Here is a 22,529-nt window from a genome sequence, read left to right as displayed (position 1 = left end):
CTGTCACCATCATATTTTCTGAAAATCCCCTTGCCCAGGATTTTTCTCCTGGAAAGCTTGGAAGCCTCAGAGAAAAAGGAAAACAATATTATATAATTTGCTTCTCCTGTGTTTTGCTGCTTTGGAATGTGGTTTGGCGATTGTTTATCCAACAGGTGATTGTTTGATTGGTTTCATGTGAATTGTTTTAACTTAATGACCAATCACAGTCAAGCTGTGTCAGAACTCTGGAAGTAGTCACGGGTTTTCATTATTGTATTTTAGCCTTTTGTCTGTATCCTTTATCTATTCTTTAGTATAGTTTAGTATAGTATTCTTTAATATAATACAGTATCATAAAATAATAAATTAACCTTCTAAGAACATGGAGTCAGATTCATCATTCCTCCCAACGACGGGGGACTCAGAAAATACCGCTAAAAGTCCGCTATTTCTGTAGAAAAATAGATGTCTGATGGGGATTCTTCCCTTCTGCTCCACCAAGCAAGTGGCCAGAGACAGCAAGGAGGGTGAACTTTCCCAATTCAAGAATCACAATGTGGGCACAAGGGTAGGTGACAGCATAATTCGGACTAGGTGGATGAGGGAAGCCCTGAGGAGCTTGGGGAGGTGCCTGAGGTGCCACAAACTCAAGGGCAAAGCCCAGACAGCATCTCCAGAGTTGCATCCTTTGGTTCTTGTGCATCCCATGGGCTCAGAGCTGGATCCCACCAGCAATGCTCCCAGCAGTGGGGCAGCTCTGAGTGTGACTTTCCGGGAATTGTTCCCAAGGCACAAACCAGGGCTCCTCCAGCCAGAGGGGGGACGTGTCTGTGGGAAGGCTTTGATGGTTGAGGTGCCTGACAACAGGAGCAGGAAGGAAATGAGTCATTCAACCTTTCTGCTTTGGCTGCACCGGGCTTGCAAAACTGATGAGGAGGCACCAAAAGCCAATAAAATACTTCCTCAGTGGGCAACTTGTGTGGGTCTTTCTATATCCTGATATCCCCTCGGTGTTTTCTTTTCCAAAGCCCAAATAACACCACTGGCCAGAGGAATGAGGCTGCATTTCCCTCTAGCAGGTGCATAATGTGTGATTTTGGAAGTGGCAGTTGTATTTTATATATAAACTTGAGTTCTACTTTGCTCTTAAAGCAAAGGTTCATTATTCCCTTTGTAAGAAAGATATAAAGACCACCTCTCTGAAGGGTATTTACTCTATTTTGAGATACTTCAGCATCTTAATTTGGTCTGCTTCATCCTTTTCAAAGGCTCCTCTCTCTTCAGTCACAGTTTATTGAACTGTGCTCCTAACCTTCATCTTATGAAATGAAAGTAGACCTGATAAGAAGCTAAATCAGAGGTGATGAATACTCTTTTTGAATATACTTGATGAGAAAAGTTCATCCTTTTTTTCATTTAGGAAATATCTTAATCTAAAAATTAATCTGGTAAAAAATTGCCATCTAGTCTGGGTTGTTGGGTTTTTTTTGGCTGAAGTTTTAGTTTGTGTCGTTCTCTTCATCTCATGTTTGGCTGTGCAAAGAGCGTGGCTGATTATAAATTAACACCAAAAATGCTGGATGTCAATTAGGACCAGGGAGACACAGGAATTCCTTGCATACCTGCTGCATAAGCATCTGCTCTGGAGATGTTAGGAGTTCAAGAACATTTTCTGATTCTGCATGACTTGTTCAGATGGAAGTGAAAGGAAGTCTGATGTCACTGTGTTTATGTGAAGCATAGTTTTAACTCTTTGGAATCAGAAATAAAAGTGCATCACTTGTAACATCCCTGATTACCTATGTTGCACACTCTGGAATCACAAGATCCTCATGTGCAGTTTAAACTTGTGGGGCATTCTTATATCTCGTAGAATTTTCTATAATATAGGTGTAATTCACACTTCCCATTTTTCTGCACATTTAAAAGTCACATGAACCTGTTACAGGGAAAAAATCTGCAATTAGGCAATGATCTGAACAATTGCATCTAATTATTGTGATTATCCCAGTTGCAGGGAATTAAGCTGACAGATGAAGTATATTAAAAGGAGCCATTATGACATTAATCATCAACCCTCCCCTATACTTAACCTGTATACCCCAGTGCTGTGGGCTGGAAAGAGGACATGGTACAAGATAGAAGAGACACATGTCAAACATTCCTGACAGCAGATGTTTGGCCTAAGGACCATGATCTTTTAAGGCTAGAAATCAGTTTGCTGACCTGGTTATCAATGGCTGTGAAGCTTGGGGTCTGTGTTCAGCTGTGATCTGGGATCAGAGAATCAAAGAATCCTAAGGGTGGAGAAGCCTCCAAGACCCTTAAGCCCAACACTGTGTCCACCACTGTGTCCCTGCCCCCTGCCACCACATCCACATGGCTTTTGAACTCTCCCAGGAATGCTGATTCCACAGCTTCCCTGGGGAGTCTGCTCCAGTGCCTGACCACCCTTTAAGTGAAGAATTTTTTCCTAATATCTAATCTGAACCTCCCTTGGTGGAACCTGAGGCAATTTCCTCTCATCCTGTCAAATATCAGAATCAGCCATTAATGGATAAAAGTGGCAGGACCCTGGGACTGATCTCCTGCTGTTCTTTCCAAACAAGAGATAAATCACTCCATGTCATGTTTTCATTGCAGCAAGTCTAGTACATCATTAGTTTCCCCAATTAGGTTATTGTTTCTCATTCATGCAACAATAACTTCATGTTAATGGTCAGATTCACAAGCTCATTCTCACAGTTATAAATGATAGCATTGTGGGGCTGATCTGTGGTGTTTACTGATGCACTGAACTGAGAGGCTGATGAAGTGAAATGCCCCATGTTTGCTTTGAGCTTCTCATTCACCGTTCATAGATGGGCTTTCCAGAGCTTTAAAAGAAGTCTCTAGGGTCCCCTTCCCCCAAAAAGTCTTCCTATAAGTGTTTTAGACTAAGTGTACTTTTCTCTACAACTCCCTGGTAAAGTCATTTTTGTTCTCCCAGAATCAAAATATTTAAAGTCATGGAATTTAACATAAGAGGGTCTACTTAAACCTACATTTGTTAAAGCATGGAAATGCATAACAATTACTCTCAGAGACTCATAAAATCTGTCCTGTAGTGGGAGAAATGAGGTAAACAAATGTGAAATAAAACTTTCAGCACAAAATTAGTCTGAAGACAAAATTGGTGAGATGTCCAAATACCAAGCACTGTCAAACTGATGTAAAATTATTTAAATGTATCCTTTGTATTGAAATTCCAAGAGTTATAACAAACTTCTTGGAATAAGCAGAGGAACCTAGGACTTTAATTTGTAAGTCTTATGCATAATCTTGCTTTTAATTCTATTTTTCTATAATTTTTCAGCCTGAAATCAATGTGAGACTTGTTGAACTGGCAACTCTCTAAGTCTTTAATTGTTACCATACAGTAATAAATGACTCCTTTGACTGTTTTATTGCTTTATTTGGTGGTTAGAACTGCTCTTGATTACTTAGTCTAAGTGGAGGGAAAACCCTTCAAGATACTTGAAATACAGTAAGTCAGGTAGGTGTATTTCTGGCTTAGCAAGTCAAATTTATCTTCTGCTCAAGCAGAAATACCTAATTAATTTTAATGGGACTTGTACAGGATTCTGCCAGCAGCAGGTTTAGCTTTGCACATCCCAGCATCTGTTGCTTCCTTTTCCTGTGGCCATGCACGGCTCTCCTAAATGGGAGTAACTGCTGCAATAAATGGTTTAAATGCAGATGTATACATCAATATCATTTACTCTGAAGGTATTTTGGCACAGCAGTCCATGGTGATAAACAAGGCATCTGGCTGCCCTTTCCATTCCCTGAGCTGCACGATACTGCTGTTAATTCCATTCCAGCTTAGTTTATAAACTACAGTGAATTAATCTGTCCAGTGACTTGTCCATAAACCCAATAATTTCACTGTTCTTACAGTCATAAATCCCATTCATGAGCTTTTTTCAATTTATCTCCTAAGGGAATCTGATTTCCAGAGGTGTTGATCTCCACCAGCTCCTGCAGATCCCTGAGGCTGCTCTTCCCCACAGTTCAATGTATTCCTTGCAAGTGAGGGACCTGCAGCTGCTGCAAACCTGAGAGTGCTGGGAAAATTTACAGATAAGTAAATATTGAGTGGAGCAGACTCAATGGCAGGACCAATCCTAGGAATTCCAGGTCTTGCATGGGCAGGGAAGTTTTAGCAACAAGAGCTGTGTCCACCTAATGAAAGACAGCACTGATAACCAAAGAGTAATGATTGCCTTTGTGGCAAGTGAGTCACCAGGGCACTGGAGCTGCCTCCCACAGGGGTGTTCAGGCTCCTTGGTGAGAGCTCTGGCAGTTCCCAAAATGTAAAAAGGAATTGACAATTTGATATTTTGCTCTCTATCATCTATAGACTTAATTATTCAGCCTAGTGGAAGGTGTCCCTGCCCACAACCAGAGGCTGGAACAAAATGAGCTTTAAGGTCTCTTCCAACCCAAACTACTCTGTGATTCTATGAATCTATTTATATGAGAGTAGGATTTAGAGAGACCTGACAACCTGAGGATAGTAGCACACCCCATCTAATCCAGTAAACAGACTGAAAAAAGACATTAAAAAACCCATTTCAGTGAACAGCCAGACCATAAGTAAAGTGTTTGAGAATTCCTGTCCCACTTCTGCATTGACATGAACTCTATTTAATATGACATTTTCTTTTGTGTTGGCATTTGTAATTCTCCCGCTGACAAAAACAGCCCCACGTGTCTGCCAAAGCTCCCTGCTGGCCCTCTAACCCCCAAATGCTCCTTACACTGTGTAACCATGGCAGGAGTCCTGAGTCCTTCCTGCAAAGCAAACAAAGACCTTTGCTGTTATCCTTTGGAGAGGTGGTTGGGAACATTTCAGTGGGGTGAGGAGGGTGTGTGTGAGATTCTGAAGGGCAGAGGGAGCCAGGAGGCATCTTCTCCATTGGAAACACTCGGTGTTGGGGCGGTGTAGCATTCCTCTGAGATGAAAAGCTGCTCCTTCCACTGTGTGCAATTAAGTCAACACTTGAGTCATGCTTGCAGAGTGGAGACAGGTAAACTGCTTTGCTTTAGTTTTGTTGTGATTTCTGGTTCACTGTGGAATTGAACCCTGCAAACATTTTTGCCTCTGAGCTCTGTGACTGCTCTTTGGTGCCTGGGCTGGGCTCTGTGTGCAAAACAGAGACTCCAAAGGGGTGTAGGAGTGAGAGAAATAGGAGAGCTCCTTGACTTTGCAGGGCTCTAGTTCAGCTGATGATCTTGGCACCTTTGCACATGGACATCTTTTTTGGAGGGCGTGTTACAGAGGCTCCTCACCCAGCTTGTCTGACATTTAACTCCTTCCAGCCTCACCTCTGTGGCTGGAGAGCAAAGGGGATAGTCAAGATGTGTCCTGGCTTTAGGCCTTGTCCCTCAGTAAAATATCACAGCTCTGACCTTGTACTTTTCCCAAAAGCAAAGCTGCAAAGGTGGCAGCTTTGCTTTGGGAAGGCAGTGCCAACCCACAGCCCATCTCCAGGCCTAGAAATGCCTTGATTTTGCTTCTCTATGAGCACAGTAGTGATGGTGTGGACAAGAAAAAATGCATATTCACATGGCATTCTTAAATTGCTATATTCTTAGAATATTTTTTTGTTAGGAGGATTTCTGCAGCTCACAGAAGCTCACATCCCTTTGCTTTCATTGTTATTGTGGATGTATATTGTTTTCAGCAATGCAAAGGAAAGGGAATTCAAGCACATGCAGAAATACAACTCAGAGGACTGAAGCCTTCTGAAACAAAGCTGTGAGGAGACCTGTGCTGGGGGATCTCCAGTTCTGGGTGTCTGCTGCAGCATATCAGCACTCTGATGGGGACTGCTGGACTTTCTGATGAATGCAAGAAGTGCAAGACTGTCTGTTACTGCCTGGCTTGCTCTGAGCACACACACATGTCAAGCCCATCAAGGATTTAGAAATGTTGATGACTTATATTAGGGTGGCAGAAGGGTCCCCAAGTGCTCCCAGCAGCCTAAGTGGTGAAGCTTCTGGATGTGCACAGAAGCAGGGAGAGTAAATGGAATTGCAAAAAGTACAGCAAGGTTTTGTGAGACCTCCTGACAGGCACCATTTGGGTGTGGCCCTTGGGGATATGGTTTAGTGGTGAAGATGATGGTACTGGGTTAATGGCTAACTTGATGATCTTGGGAGGTCTTTTCCACCCTTAGTGATTCTGTGGCTCCAGCTTCTGCTTCAGCTATGACCATGGAAAAGGCAACAGGGCAGGAAGGGAGCACAAGGAGACATGGTGGGCTCTCATGAAGGGGTAAATGCAGGGGATTATCTTCAAGTCTCAAGGGATGATGGCAGAGAAGCTCAGTTGTGTTTTCTTGGTGAAACCCTGTCCAGCCTGAGGTAATGATGGCTGTGTTCACAGCAGAGTGATGGTGCCATTGTACCCCATGCTGCTGTGAAGAGGTCCTAACCATGAGATGGTCCATGTCATTTCTGGGAGTGATGGACCTCTTCACCCTGCCCCCTTTGCCACAGAGGGCACAGGGACACTGACCAGTCCATCCCTAAGTGAGGACTTGTGCCAAGCAGTGTGAGGGCACAATGGGGTGTGACACAGAGAACAGGGAAGGAGTTACTACAATGCCATTTTGTGTCACCACTTTCAAACTGCCCTTCTCTCCTTTTCCTCTCTTGTGAAAACCACCATGTCCTCACCACCTCGGCCTTACTGGAGTTTCCAGTCTGGCTGGCTCCTCCAGCAGCCTTCCTGTACACTCCCTCCAGAACTCTTCCCCATCAGCTGAAAGGGTGACAGGTTGTGAAGTATCCTCCCAAAATCCCCCTACCTTGAAGCTTTTAGGGCTGTACCAGGAATCTTTTGGTCCTGCCTGCCAGCAGCTGCCAGTTTGCCCCATCTGAATCAATGTCTGTGGGTTTGAAACAGGAATGTTCCTTCCTGGGTCCTTTGGAAAGTGTCTAGCAGGAGATGAGCCCTCCCCATGCCAAGCTGGTGACTGTGAGGTAGAAGAGTGGACTTGGGAGGAGTCATGGGGTGAAATCTCTGCTCTTTTATTGCTCCAGTTGTATGGCTTTGTTAGTTTTGTCCTGGTATGAGGAGTTTTGCTATATTAGGGCTGTTTTCCTTGGGTGGTGGCAGCAGCCTTGTATTTGTGGACTGTAAAACTCTCTGAGATCAAGGCCTGGTCTCTCAGAGGAGCAGCCCAGTTCCTGGCAGGGAGGGACAAACTGTCCCAAAGTATTTTTCAACACATGTTTTCTAGATCTGTCACCATCAGGAAGAGACTTCTCTTTTCTGTCAGTGGAGCTGCTGAGGAGAGAGGCTTTGAATCTGCCAATCCATCAAGTGTTTGCATCAGGATAACCTAAATAACCAGAAACATACATAAACAATAACAAAGCAATTACTAAAAACATTCAAGTAGAGTGAAACTTTATTTTCCCACACTGGCTTCCTTTCCTTTTCCTCTCCCTGTTTGCCATCACCATCTTTCTACCCTTCAAAGATAACTAATTCAGGAGGAGGGAACAGAATGGAAGAAATCAGTTCCACTCACTAAAAGCCTCAGGACAGTGCAGTTTTTTCTGTCTCGCTGTCTCAAATGCGAAGCTCAACTTTTTTTTCTGCCCTAAGCTCATGCCTTTGTGAGCGTTTGTGGTTACAGTTTCTATTTCTACACTGGCAAGTTCTGACTGGGCTTTTTTAGTGATGTTTTTTTTAACTTGTGAAAAGAACTGTGCCTCCGCCAGCACCTAAAAGCTCATTAACCCTAAACTCTGACCTGCGGCATCTGCTTAAGACCCTTTCCTTGATTTGCGGACCACTGAGGACGGATTCAGAGCAGGAAAATGTGGCAGCCGCGGGAAAAGAAGCATCGCTGGGAAGCTCCAGGGGCAGGAGGAGGGCGGGCTAGAGGCGAAGACGCCAAATCCGAGCAGGGAGGAGCCAGAGCCGGAGCGGCGCTCGGCCGCGGTCGGGGCGCTGGGCAGGCAGCGGGTGCGGATGCGATAAATGAGGAGGCACAGCCAGGACGCAATTCCAGCCAAGGGCACGGAGCAGCCCCTGCGGAGGGAGCTGCCTCCCCTGTCGGGGGTCGCTGGAGCGAGGAGCAGGGGGAGCCTGGCGGCTCTGGCCCCGCAGCAGCGCTAACTTCTGGGCACGGCTGCTCGCCAGAGCCGCGCTGCTGCTGCTGCTGCTGCTGCTGCTGCTGCTGCTGCTGCTGCTGCTGCTGCTGCTGCCGGCGGCTCCTGCTGCAGCCATGGCATCCAATGGCACATTCCTCGCCTGTAACAGTAAGTCTGGGCAAGTCTTCTTGGGTTTCAGCTCTCTTATCTTGTCCAAGAGCTTTATTTTTCCTGCTCTCTTCTCCTCCCTTCTCCACTTCCCCATTCTCTCATTTGGATGTAATGGGGCATTTCAGCGCTGGTGCAGAGAGAGGTGACGGATTTTTCTCTGGTAATCTGTGTTGGTAGGAAGGGAGAAGCATCTACAAGCTCAGAAAAGTGGATCCAGATCTTCTCCCCTTTATGGGAAACTGAGAGCGGGATGGGTGCTCTGCTGGATGAACCCTGTGTGCTCTGGTGGAGCCACAGAGCCTGGATAAACACCTGGGCTCAGGGGCTGTCCCAAGACACTGCAAATATTAAGTACAAAATAAGTCATGTTTCTAAAAAAAGAAGTTCTCTCTGCCCTTGCAGCGAGTGGGATTTAGGAAGGTTCTGTTGGTGCCAAGTTCGGGATGCTTGTCTGATAGGGTAATAAAATATCCCCCCTTATTCCCTCACCTGACTTTATGTATTACTTTGTTGCCACTTCATTGTATTTTACTTTGAGGAGCAGAAACAACTCAGGGCTGTGACAGCTACAGGTTAAAATGGAATATTTTGATCCCCAAGAAATGGGATAAGCCTCCAGTATTTCTTTTATTTCATGAGATGGGTGCTTTCTTACTACAGATAAGCTATAAACAAAAATAAACTGATAGAGCAATAAGTGATTACCCATGAACATAATCATTTTAGTGTTACCAGCAGAAATGTGAAAAGATTCCCCCCAGGCTGATGAAATCTTCACTCTGATTTTCCCAGCTGGTAGAAATCTGACAGGAGGGTGAACCAGAGGTTAATGTTATACTTTTTGTAGGTATCTCATTCATTATACAGCCACTGGGGAAAGAAAGCTAAGAAACACATCTGGAACTGTTAAAACATTTCCCATTTTGGCCTGTGGGTTATTTTTCAGTGAATATTATTTAGTCCTCTGGGTTTAGGAACCAAGAAGAATTCAGTGGCTGGTAATCTATTATTTTGTCTGAAGCAGAAAAATACACAAATGTTAAAGGAGCCAAGAATTTTAAAAAGCATTTACTGGAATTCCTTGACACATAACACACACACACACAAATGCCAGGGCCACTCCAAATGCCAGACTACTTATCTAAGAGGGGTTGTTCACATGTGGACTTCTTAGCAGGATCAGACTTTGCTATGTAGTTTGTCAGAAATTTCTGATACTGTGAGCTGTGGATATGTTTTGTCCCTGGCTCTGTGTTGAAACTCAGCTTCTTGCTTTCAGGTCCTCTCTTTTTTCCTCTCCCCCCCCCCCCAAAATACATACAACAACAGCTGTATTTACCATGTCAGAATTAATGTGGGCTATTAATACTCTTTCTCTTGCCTTGTGAAGTTGGTTTGTTTCTGAACTGGGAGCCCTTGTGCTCATAGATTGTAGAATAGCTAATTTGTACTATGCCTTATTCTTAAACACTGACTTTTCACCCAAGACACTGTGTACATTATGAGAGGAATGCTCTTTGCCACAGTCCAAGGGGAGAATCAGCTTGTAAAATCCTACAAGGCAGGCCATTTCCTTGTTTGCTCTGCCAGAAAGTCCTCAGGATTAACATCTATATTGAAATTTCCAAATGAATCATCTCCACTTGCCCTTGTGAGCTGGGAGCGCTGAGGAGGCTCCTTCTGCACTTCAAGCTAGGAGGTAATGCAGCTTGGGATCAGCTGGGATCTGCTCTGGAGCACTTGGTGACTTTGATCTCCTTTCCTAGCAACAGAATGCCCCCAGCACACACCTTTGATGCAGGTTGTGCTTGATCCACCACGTGGGAGTTTTGTGAGCCACGGTTCCCCATAGTCCAGGGGAATTTGGGATACTGACACATCCCATTACACTGAGCAGTCAACACGTCCCTTTCTCAGACAGGACAAGTAAAATGCACTCTGGGTCATTTTTATTGTGACACAAAAGCTGCTAAATTTTCCATCTGAGCAATGTCTTTAAGTAAAACTAAGTAAGCCCACAGTTGGTTCTGAGATTGTTGCCATTGTGTAAAGCCCCATCAGGCCCAAAAGTAGCTAAGACAGGGCCAGAGGATGCTTGAGGAAAAATAGATTTTAATGGGAAAATGAGAAAGGAAAAAGAGGGAAATGCAGTCACTTGGAAAAGTGCTGCAGGTAGCAGAGATGAAAGGATTCAGCCCACTACAGGGAAAAGCAAGTGGAAGAGGTGTGTGGGGAAGAGATGGTTTGTGTAGGAATGGAAACTCAGCTGCCTGGATAGGCACTGGGAGCCAAAGTTATCAATAATTTGGGAGCAAAGCAGAGTCTCCTGTACAGGGACATCAATTTAAAAAGGTATTTTGGAAGGAAAGCTGCAGATAAACACTTGGTGGGTTGATCATGCAGGGTGGGATTCAGCTGGGTCAGCACCACTATCCTAAGGAATTTTAGTTTTATAGGGATCTAGACAGGGGGATTGTATCCTGTCTTCTCCTGTAGATAATGAAATCCTGCAGACTGACCCTCAGCCATGTGTCTCTGAGGTCCTTCCCATGGGTGGAAGGTCTCAGTCCTCACTCAGCCAAGCCACCAGACCAGAAGGCAGCAGACCTTGGTCAGACACAGAGGTTTCTTTTTTCCTTTGTGCAGGCAGAGAAGATTTTGACACAGTTTCTTCTAGACTGAAATACTTCCACACCTTAAATGAGCCAGCCTAAACACTGTGTGTGGGGAAATTCTCACACCTCAGGCTTTCCCTCACATGGTAGCTTTTAAAGCCCTGTACCATGGTACCTTTTAAAGCCCACACAACAAGTCTCAATGGCTGGTTTTGGCTAGAGTTACAGAAATTCCAGATAAATCCCTTAGGAAAAAAAAAAAATCCCTAGTTTTGCATAATTCAGTTGTGCAATTTAATTATTGCACAAATTTTGCCCTGCTACAGAGTGTTGAGAATGATCTGTGTTTTGTCTGTGAAAGAAATTTCAAGTCCTGAAGAAAATGTTGAGAAAAGCTTTTAAGTGGCCTTTAAAAAATGAGGCTGGGACCCACCTACAACTGACTTTGGGTTTATGAAGAGAACATCTTCATCTGCATGTTCCCAAAAACATGACTTGGGAGTTGGGCAGTTGAGCTGCTCGAGTGCTCCTGGCTGCTGATCCTGGTCCTGTCCATCAAGTTGACATCCTTCTTTTTAATTACTTTCTTTCCACACCAGCTACTGGAAAAGCTGTAATTTATTGCAAGCCAGTATTTTTTTTTACACTTTCTTTGCAGCCAAATCTCTGTGCACTGTGATGAAGGGACCAGTGGAAGCAGCAAACCAAACCTTCAGTCTGGTTTTGGGTTGCCAAGCACAATGAACTTTAGCTGGGTGTTTTGTTTTACCTGGATTTCATCAAGAGCTCAGGGCAGTAGCTTTTGATGGGTCACAGCCTGTTCCCTGCACTGATCCAAGCTCCCTGGGAGGGACCTGGGCTGGCAGGAAGATGTGTGAAGGTTTTCACAAATAAAGGCCATGATTTGTCTGTCTGTGAAATGTCTGAGCAGGCAGCCTGGCTTCGTTTACACCATGCAGGGCCAGGGCTCTGCACTGTTTGATTGCCAGCACATTCCCCAGCCTGGTTTTGATCCACAGGAAGCTGGCAAATGGCATGGCCTGGGTGATGGGTCTGCAGCCCTTCCCAGTGGGCACTGTGGGTATAACCATCCTGTTTTGGGGAAAGATGGGCTGCATAGACCTGTCAGAGCTGGAGGAGAGACCATTCTCCTCCCTGAGACAAGGTGAGAGAGCTAAAGGATACAGAGGGGAAAATGGGGCTGAGAAATGCTGGGCAATGCTGGTCCCATCACACAGCTCCTGGCCAGAGTGCAGGCAGGGGGAGCCTTTAGGCAGCGATCTGGAGGACAACGAGATTTGGGAGAACTCCTCCTGTATGAAATTTAAGGTTTAATGTATATGGTTTGTGCCCCAGCTCAGCAGGACCTCTCAGCATTCAGGGAAGGGAGAGGGCCAGAAAAGCCAGTGTAAGGTTTGCTGCTGGAGAAGCCCGTTCTCAGTGTGACCACAAGGTGGAACTTGGTACATACCACATGCTCTGCAGAGGCACCCAGTGGGAACGAGCAGCAGCATCCTTGCCCAGGGATGCATCTGGACTTAGCACCCACTCCCTGATCCCCATTTCCCCGCAGGGAGAAAGAAGGAAAGTGCTGATGTGGAGGATCCACAGGCATTTTTTGCTGGAGCTGAGAAGCTGTGCCAACAGCAAGGCTTGGTTCTCAGAGGGTGTGAGGTGTCACTGGGGAGAATAAGCTGAGAGCAGTGAGTGGTGTCCTGGAGGTAGCAGAGAAGGAGGAAGGAGGGTTTCTGCAGGTGGAATATGGCAGGGCAAGGATGAAGTGAGGAACAGACTCCAGAGGGAGGGACAGGGCAGGTGGGACCCAGCAGATGTGGAAGGCACCTTTCTGTCACAGTCTTTAGTAAGAAGATGGCATCATGTAAAATAGACCTGTTTTTTTTTCTTCTTGTAACAAATACAGGGCAAAACACAACCTGTGGCCTCTTTAGGGAGAAAATCTCCCCTGAAGATGACATTTGTTATTTGATATGTAGTTCCCATAGGCATTACTAGTTCTAATTTGCATCATGTGCATGATGTGATGGGGAAGTGGTGAGGTCATTGCCAGCACAGGTATTTTTAGTCTGCTCCTAAATTATCACAAGTCTGGGCAAATCAACAGCTGAGTTTTGTCATGTCATTTTGTCAATGTGCTCTAAAGAGACTGTGATCAGAAGTAGGGTTGCACCATTTTTGGTGTTCCCTAAATATGATGGTGGTGGGAGAACAAGTGCAGCCCTAATAAAGAACTCAAAAGCCAACCTGCTTCTTCCAGTGTGAAGTGGTAATAGTGCTTCCTTAGCTCCCATGTGAAAGGATGTGATGGAGATTAATTAATTTTGGAAAATCATCTGAAGAGCAGCCTGTGGATTGTAGTGTTTTCACATAGCCCATTTCCTAGCAGACACTGCAGCCACTCCATCTGCAAGTGCCTGTTTCCTGGATATTCAAGCACTTTGCTAACTTTGGGACCATGTTCTGCCATCTCATTCCCACTGATTTCTGTTTGCTCTGTGAGTAATCCAGCTGGAATCAATAGGGTGATGAGCACAGCAAATCCTGGGCCCAGGGATGTGGATAACTTCACTCATGTGACCAGGGCCATTTATTTAATTGGGATTGGTCACATGGGTAAAATTGCACGACCCACTGAGGTGCAGTTACCTGCAGTGAATAAGGCTTGAAGAATTTTTCCACGAGCCATTTGCAGGAATCACTTCCTCCCATGCCAGAGTGTGACAGCAGCATCAATACCCATGTCACCCTTACCCATCAGGCTTTTTCTGTGAGTTGTGACATTGTCTTTAAATGACCTCAAGACCACAATAAATCCAGCTCAGTCATTTCCCAAAGCAGGGAATTTCTGTCCCGATAATCTCATCTTCATTTTAAAAACAGACTGGTTTGACCTGCTTTGCATCTCTGAAACCTTCACAGCAGCAGAACTTGCACATTGCTGTTCTGGAGAGGTATCTAAACTCATTGCATGCTGACCCTGTGCTTAGTGTGTGAGCAAACTTCAGGGCTAAGTACAGTAAAATGCTCTCCAAGGGCATGGAAAGCTTTGAGCAGAGCTGTCACTGGCACTGCTATTAGGAATTAATGAGAAAGTGAAGCACAGGGGCTCTGTGTGTTCCCAGATCAATCCCTATGGGATGCTGGTTGCTGCTGGACAGGAGAGCTGGTGCATAGAAGCAAATTGTTTTGCTAAGGCAATTACAGGAGACTTCCCCGCTCCTTTAATTAGATCAGTCCTCTCCAAAGTGCACAATGTGAAATATGGGAGGTGCTCAGAGACTGATAGCTAATAAATATCATCTAGCCATTACCTCATGGTGCTCACCTCCTTGCCAGGGCAAAAACAAAGCTCCCAGCTCCCAGGGGAGTGCTATGGAGATTACAGCTCTGACATCCAGCCCCTGTCTCTGCAGGGGACCCAGAAAGGCTGGAAATGTTTCCCAAGCACCCACTGACAATCTGGCTGACATGTTCAGAAATGTCCCATCCAGAAATTGCCTTTATTCTCCTTTGCTGTCTGTGATCTCCAATGGCTGTGTGTAAATAAAGAGTTATTAGATGTACTGCTGTTCAAGGCCATGCAATGGCTCTGTCTTGTCCCCAGAGAGTTTCTCACCTGTGGTGCATGGCAGTGAATAATGACTCTGACCCTGTCCTTGTGCTGGTCAAACAACCCAGTGCTCTGTGCTTCCCTGTGAGGGCTGGTAGGGCTTCCTTCAAACAGCTGAGAAAGAAGGGGAAGATGTCTGGATTGAGAGACACCAGAAACAGAGATAATGTCTGTAAGTCTGTAACAAGGTGTGTGTGTGTATAGCTGCTGTTTTTCCCTTCAGAAAAGGTCGTGGCTAGGGAAGAGATGGATTTTAGTCTCAGCCATTGCCAGGACAATGGCTGAGACTGGGTGTGAGTTTCAGCAAAGGAAATTTATGCTGGACATAACATACAAATTCTTCTGAAAACATCTGAGCTCTTGTATGGGTATCCAAATTGGTTTTGGAGTCTCTGTCCCTAGAGATATCCAAACTCACCTGGACAAGGCTGCAAGCAACCAGATCTACTTTTGAAGGTGACTCTTCACTTTGAATGGGTGATTGAACAAGAGAGCCCCAGAGGTTCATTCCAACCTGAATTATGCCGTGATTCTGTGCAATCAGTGACTTGTTAAATCCCCGAGGAGGCTTATTCCTATACCAGAGTGCAGGGTAAATCTGAATTACAAGAATAAACCCAAAGCTATGCAGAAATGTGGGGTCAGTGACTCACCCAAGTCCCACAGGAAATCGGTGGCAGAGAAGGCACTCTCCGCACTCTTAGGAAAACACTCTTCCGTTGGTGGAAGAGGAAGAAGATTCAAACTGAGTTTCCGAGCATCGTTCGGGTCCCATCTGCCCTGGCTAGGAGGTGTTTTAGGCACCGTGTTCAGTGCCGGTCAGCGGGAGCAGCTGGGCTCAGAAGAGAAGGGTGGAGCCAGGCTCGCCGGGATCCCGGCGCTCGTGGGCAGGACACGCTGCCAAGCCCAAGGCACTGATTAGGAGCCACAAACGATATCTGCGGCTCCTCCAGCCTCTGGAAACGATGCGTAAAATCCCACTGGTGGAAAACTCGTTCCTTCTACCTGGGCAGCTGCCGACAGGCTCCTCGGTTTAATTTTGCATCCAGCGTGTGAAGCAGGAGGAGAGACTCGCCACGGTCCCACCCCCAGCCGGACTCTGCCCTCCCCTGCCTCGCTGCTGTGCTGCCGCTGTCCCGCTGCCCGCTCCTTGGAGCCCCGTGTGACACCGCCGGAGCTCCTGGATGAGCAGGGATCCCTGCAGGGGTGGCACGGCCCCCCAGCCCTCCCTGCGGCCGCCGCCTCTCCCCGAGCCCCAGGCTGGATCATGCAGTGCATCCGAAGGCAGCCCAAGCGCACCGTGTCCCAGGAGAACATCCTGCTGGAGCAGAGCCGCAGAGTGGCCGCGTTGAATGGCATCAGGCTGGGTAAGGGACAGCGTGGGCACACCCGGCAGCCGCTTCCCTTCTCTTTCCCCTGCGCAGAGGCAGTGCTCCGCCCTACACTAGGGTTATTTTTAAATTCCCAAGGTTTCCTTTCGTTTCGTTTGCTTGTAATCACATGCCAGATATGTGAACAGCTTCGTTGGAGGCATCAAAGAGTGTGGGCAAAGGATCGGTTCCCAAATCTCTTGCTGGGTTTCTGCGACGCCTGTGATTGAGGGTGTTTGGGGTGGGCAGTGCCATTCTTCTGCCCGGTTTTAGCCCTGCTCGGTGGTGCTGCCTGTTGCTGTAAGAGCCCACGGAGGCACTCAGAGGCTGCCGATGAAAGAGGAAACCCGGGGAGTTTCATAACTTGTGTGTCTGGCTATGAACTCATTGCTGGTTCCTGCTCTCTGGAGGCACAGCCCAAGTGGGACTCACAGGGTGGATGGAAGTGGGAAATAGCCTTTTACTCACCCGGGTCCCTTAGATTTTACAAGAAGGGATTTCTGCCCTTTTGAACCGGCAAGCCTGAGTTAAACCTGGTCTGTAAGCAGGTGGGAGGGGGAGAGCTGGCGGGAGGAGACTTGTTTTATATCGACTGTAATTAAGTTCTATCAGATCAGCAGATTTGTGAGAAAAATGCAACGATACAGATTATCACTGCCATCATAACGAGCTCCTCAGTGAACTCAAAGCCTGGCTCCCACCATGACAGCTATTGTTTTACTGGGCTTCCTGCTTGCTGTAAGCCTGAGCTAGATAAGACAAAGGTTAACATTTCTGATATCTCAGTGTCTGAAGCTTCCTAGTGCAGTGTATTAACACAACGGTTATTGAGGTGCTATGTGTGCTCAAGGCACTCCTACCTTGGCCAAACATGATTTTCGCTCTGAACATCACTGTGTGCTGAATATATTCTGTTCAGAAAGTGTGTGATTGATGTTTTGCAAGTGGGGGGGTCCTGATATTGAAAGGCACTCTGGAATTTTGCATGCTAAGTGTGTATTTGGTATTTTATGGAGGGTGCTAAGCAAGACACAGTCTTGCCACACGCTTCAGGCAGGATTTGCATCTCTATTTCAGTGCAGAGATTGTGCTTCTCATGCTAAATGTTGTTATATAGTTGGGAGTCAATATCCTTATCCTGCTGCACAGTGTTTTTTAACTTTTACATGATGTATGGGTACAATATGTATGACTCTGGTTTTCATTGCTGTGAGATGGAGCTCTGGACCACAAACCTCCTCAGCTTCAGGCTTTGAGCAGTCTGGTCTAGTGGAAGTGCCCCTGCCCATGGCAGGGGGGTGGAATGGGATGACCTGAAAGCTTCATTCCAACCCAAACCATTCCATGATTCTCCATGGGGTTGTTAGGAAGAAATCTTCAGGTTTCTGCTGGGACAAGGTGGGGGTTTTTTACTAGACAGCAGTTCAAATAACCAGCTGAGAGTAATATCCCACTGACACATCAGGGTGTGTTTGTGGTATCAGCAGATCAGAGTGTCTTATGCTGCACTATGGCCTGACAAAAAGCAGGTAGGAACACAGAAGTTAAGTGACTCACCCAAGGAAAGAGTCTGTGCCAGTGCTTGCTTGGGCATAGGAGGCAGAGCCTGGAGCACTGAGGAAGAAGAAGGGGAGTTTTGTCCGCGCTATTACACTGACTGGGCTGTGCTGCTGAACAGGATGAAAGGTTCTGAGCTCCAGCTTGTGTCTGAACTCTGTGGTTCAAGCCTGGAGGAGAGGAATCTGCCCTTGGCCACCACCTGTGCCCATCCAGATTTGTCTTTATTACATTGGTGTAAATGGGTGTGTCCTGGTAGCAGGACACGTTACAGATGCTGCACACAGGGTCTGTGGAACAAAGCATGCCCTGCTTAAATGGATTTCTCATTCCACACTTACAAACATCAGCATCCAAAGGATTTGATGGGTTTCCTGCTCTCCTTGTCATGCCACCCCAGGATGACTTGTCCTCCTCCTTGAGAGTGGTTGGGATCTGAAGAAAAAGAAGAAATTGAGCTGGGAGCCAGGATAGAAATGTGGGTGAATAGGGAGAAGGGAGAAGTTGGTTTCCTCTCCAGGAACCTTGTTGGTTTCCTCTCCAGGAACCTTGAGGGGAGCCCCAGGGATGTTAGTGAGGCTGTAGTCTGTGCACTTGGAGGACCTTTGCCTTGGAGCAGGGCTCTAAGCCAGATCAGGAGACAAAGAAGCTGTTGTGGTGTCTGTCCTTCCTCCAGATGATTGGCCTCTCATCAACCCCTGGGAATGCTGTCCCAGGTCCCATAATTGTCCTCACCTTGTCACCCTTCTGTGCTTTGCAGGAGACAGATTTTTTTCTTCTCTCTGTGATTTTTTTTTCTGAGGTTTTCTGTGGGGGAAGCATTCCAGTTCCCCTCGTAGGAATCTCCCTTCCACTCACGAGCTGGGGATGCAAGCAGGGCTGCAGCAGGGAAAACAATTAATGAGATACCAGCTTTAACTTTGAGAAAAGTGAGAGACCAAAGCCACCTTTGCAGGATCTCAAGCTTCTACTCTGATGTTTTCAAGTCTAGATGTTTCAGCCTGGCTTAGCTCTGGGCATGCTCTTTGAGCTCTGCAAAACCAATAAATGATGTGAGCTGCTCACAGAGTGGACACTGGACACCCCTGATATTTATCTCTGATGTAAATCTCAAGCTTTGGCAGCCTAAAATGCTCTCTTTAGGCCAGTGTATCCCAGTTACAAACTCACAGTGCTGCTTTTTGCTGCTGCCACCATGACCCACACTGGTGCTTTGCAGCACCTGGCACTTCAGTTTCCTGAATGCAATGTCAGGAGACTGGGAATTTGGCCACTTGGATCTCAGGGTTTTGTTTTCCAGGCAGGCCTGAAGTGATGCCTGGTAGTTTCTTGTCTTGCCTTGTTTAAAAGCCAGTGGTCCAAAGCAGCTGTGTCCCCCAGAGAAGAACCAACCCATTGTCACTGAGGACACTGCATTGAAAAAATGTTATTTGTGAGACTCCACATTATGTTTGTATAAAACTGAGGGATGTCCCTGGAATTGAGAGTCAGGTGGCCAAGTGGCTGCAGGTGGCCAAGTGGCTCCCTGCACTGTTGAGGTAAGGTGAGAAAGGTTTCTTCTGGGTTGGGATGTGCATGGTCAGCTCTGCAGAGTTAAATGCTGCTTCACCAGCTCTGAACCAGCTTTTCATGCAGTGCCACAGAGCTGCAAGGTGCCTATTACAGAAAGCCCAGGATGTGTTTCTTGTGTTTCATGCTCTCTCCCTTCTCAGTCTGCATGCTTCAGATCTGTAATTAATGGTTGGTTTGAGGAACAGATTCTCTAAGGTATTTAGGTATGTGGAAGTTATGCACTGCTGAGACACTCAAAACTGTGTAGAATGCCAAATCTGTTTTCAGAGTCTCAGTAGGTGTCTATTTCCTCTCTAGATGTCTCAAGTGCCTTCCTGAATCTAGGTTAAGTTGTGAAATCTGAAGTTCCCACAACCAGAAGGTTTGGTTGTTATTACTTGACATTTCATTGGCCTCATAGTGTAAGAAAGACAAAGACCCTTTGGATGGTTGAGCAATGAGGAGATCCTGGCTGCTCCTTACTCTAGTTGCTGCCTGTCACCAAACTTCTTTCTCCTAAGCTTCATCTGATCTGCAGAATTCCCACATGGATAGGAAGGCACTGCTTGCCAGAGGATGATGAGAGATATCTTTGTGTATTCCTGTTTCCGCAAAGGAAATTTTGTTGCAGAAGAGAATTGAAATCACTTGAAAGTTCCTGACAGCATTCCAGTTACAAGTTATGTAATTTTCCTTTCTCTGCTTTTACGTCTCTGTTGTTGGTTTTGTTGTAGTTTTTTTTGCACCCTAACAGTATTTGCTGGAAGTATTTTACCTTTGGAAAACCCCTGAGAATTACAACACAAAGTATTCAGACTCAATCTGAGAAGCACACAAGGCTTCAGCCTCTTTTGTGATCATTTCTGGGTCTCTCTGCTCTGCTCCCCAGACCTGGCTGCCCCTGTGGAAGGGAAAACTCTTTGAGCATCATTTCTTGAGCTGTCTCTTAAAACATTACCACTTCTGTTTCTCCACAGGCCTCAAAGATGACAAGGACCTGAAGTTCCTCCTGAAAGGCAGCCAGCTGCTAAAAGTGAAGTCAAGCTCCTGGAGAAAGGAGCGGTTCTATAAGCTCCAGGAGGACTGCAAAACCATATGGCAGGAGTCAAAGAAGGTGCTGAGATCCCCAGAGTCACAGATCTGTGAGTAAAGTTTGCTTTCTCAGAGGTGCCTGGGGTGAACCAGGACCATGATGTGGTGTGGAGGGAGGGTTTGGAGCATGTGGAAACCCAGGGCACTGGGAATATTTCTGTCTGCTCTGGGGTGCCCTGACCCCCAGGGCAGCACTGACTTTGACCCTCATTCATGGAGAAAGTTTCCCAGACTTCAAGATAGACTGGAACCCACAAAAGTGTGAAATAGATTATAGAGAGCAGTGTAGGTGTGTCACTTGGTGAGAAATTTAGGGATTTTTAGGATGTTGTGGATGGAAGCAAGATGGAGGGCACAGGGTGTCACCCTGGGTTTCTTCTTCATGCTGCTTCTTCCCTCTTCTCCATGGGTTTGGGTGGCATTTTGTAATTGGGCAGAAAAGTCTGCACTGGGGGCTCTGTGGGATCAGTTATTGGGTTAAAAGGGAAAATAATCCAGGTGTCAGCTCCTAATTGGATAGTTTAGTCTTAAAAGACCTTGGAACAAGAGATTGTTGGCCATTTTGTGCCTTCTAATGAAAAGCTGCCAAACTCATGGTTGTGAGAGTGTTTTACTGATAAGAAATAATAAACACCTGAGTGTGAACATGAAACTGCTGTCTCAAGTGCCTTCAGTCCAGACCCAGAGAAACCAACAACTGGAACTGCCACAGGAGCAATGGGAGAAGGTCCTTCATTCCTCCTGTGACACTCACACTGAGTGATGCTGTCACCTCTGGGACAGCCAGGAGGAATCTGCCGTGTCAGGAATGGCCACATTGCCCGAGCTCAGGAGCTGCTGCCTCAGGTGGCCGTGGGGTGGGCTGTGCTGGTCTCAGCAGCCCTGCCTGGCTCATTTCCTCCCCAAATTGTTCAGGTCACTCAGGTGTCTGACCCCTAATTCTCGGTGTGAGACGCGGTGTGAGCACTTGTGGTGTGGTGTGTGGCTGCTGCTCCTTTCCTGCCTGCAGCCCCAGGGAAAACTGGCATTTCAGCTTCACAAGGGAACTGCAGGGATGTGGAAATCCAAGGGCTGACAGGAGATGTCTCTGGGAAGGACAGCCTATTCTCATCCTTATCTTGGAAACCCAGGATCTGCCCTGCTGTAAAGAGTCCAGATACTACAATCACCATTATATGGCACAGGAAAAACCATTCTGTTCCAGCAGCACCCAGCTTGGCACCGTCGTTGGGACCCCATTGAACCCAATTGTGCAGTCAAAATGGAATCAGGCAGGGTGTGTCTGTTTATATCTTTTTTTTCTTCTCATTCCATATTTTTCTGACACATTTCTTCATATTTTCTGACTTTTTTCCTCTCTTATTTCACTAATCATTGTGGTGTTGTAAATCCAGGAGATAAATTAGTAACAAGGAAGATGTTTTATGGCATGATGAAATGTGTTAATTACACAGGTTTTTTTGGTAATGATCCCAATTAACTAAATGAAGGGTGGGTCTTTCAAAGTGCCTCCCTTCCTCCCAGAAGCAGTGATAAGATTTCCAGTAGGAGGAGTAAAGTAACAGGGTAAAATATGTTTGGTTTGTAACCCTGATGACCAGAGTTTTCTCACATGACCTTGGGCACCTCATTAATCTCTTTGTGCATTCTTCTCCACACATTCTCTTTCTCTTCCCTCTAACTAACTGTAAAAGGCTTTGAAACATAGAATCACAAGGGTTTGGGCTGAAAGGGACATTAAAGATCATGGATCAGGGAGTTCCAACTCCCTGCCATGAGCAAGGACACCTGGACCACCTTGCTCCAAGCTCCATCCAGCCTGGCCTTGGACACTTCCAGGAATGGGGCATCCACAGCTTCCTTGAGTAACCTGTGCCAGTGTCTTGTCACACTCTGAGTAAAGAATTGCATTCTAACATCTCATGATAATCTCTCCTTTTTTGTTTAAAACTGTTCCCCCTTGTCCATCATTATCTGCCCTTGTAAAAAGTCCCTGTGGCTCCTTTTTTATAAAAGGGGGAGGCTGCAGTGAGACCTGCCCTGAGGCTTTGGGTTGGAAGCTGTCCCCTCCTGGGTGTTTGGTGCCCAGCCTGGTGGGGTCCTGAGCTCAGCTGGGCTCTTCAGGTCTCCCAGGGCAATAACCCATCATAACAGAACAAACAGAAAGTCCTCAGTGAATGTTTGCTCCCTGCTCTGCTGAGCTCTGTCCCATATAAAACCAAAGTCCTTTCCCACATAATATCTGTATTTCTCTATATAATTTATCTTGCTAATATATCTCACTCTAAATGAAATAAAGGTGTGAGTTGAGAAGAATGACTTTCAGAGCTCCCTTTCCTGTGCTCTGAGCCAGCAGCTTCCAAATTATGGGGTCTGAGAGCCCCTACAGCAACAGTCCTGACCCCACCC

General features: G+C 46.3%; 1 protein-coding gene across 3 annotated transcripts in view; it reads left to right on the top strand.

Moving 5' to 3' along the window:
• Positions 1–7,963: 7,963 nt before the first annotated feature.
• Positions 7,964–22,529, top strand: part of PLCD1 (phospholipase C delta 1) — a 54,205-nt gene continuing 39,639 nt past the window's right edge. For 2 of the 3 annotated variants that reach the window (XM_059838820.1, XM_059838807.1), the window contains exons 1-2: positions 15,628–15,917; positions 20,006–20,170. In XM_059838820.1, coding sequence (XP_059694803.1) covers positions 15,818–15,917; positions 20,006–20,170 — 265 coding nt within the window. In that variant the 5' untranslated portion in view covers positions 15,628–15,817. Of the gene's footprint in view, positions 8,305–15,627; positions 15,918–20,005; positions 20,171–22,529 lie in introns of those variants that run through there. The other variant, XM_059838815.1, reaches the window with a different exon arrangement.

Source organism: Haemorhous mexicanus, chromosome 1 (assembly GCF_027477595.1).
Source record: "Haemorhous mexicanus isolate bHaeMex1 chromosome 1, bHaeMex1.pri, whole genome shotgun sequence".
Taxonomy (NCBI): domain Eukaryota; kingdom Metazoa; phylum Chordata; class Aves; order Passeriformes; family Fringillidae; genus Haemorhous; species Haemorhous mexicanus.
Note: the sequence above shows the minus strand (reverse complement) of the source record. Positions and strands in the feature narration are given on the sequence as shown.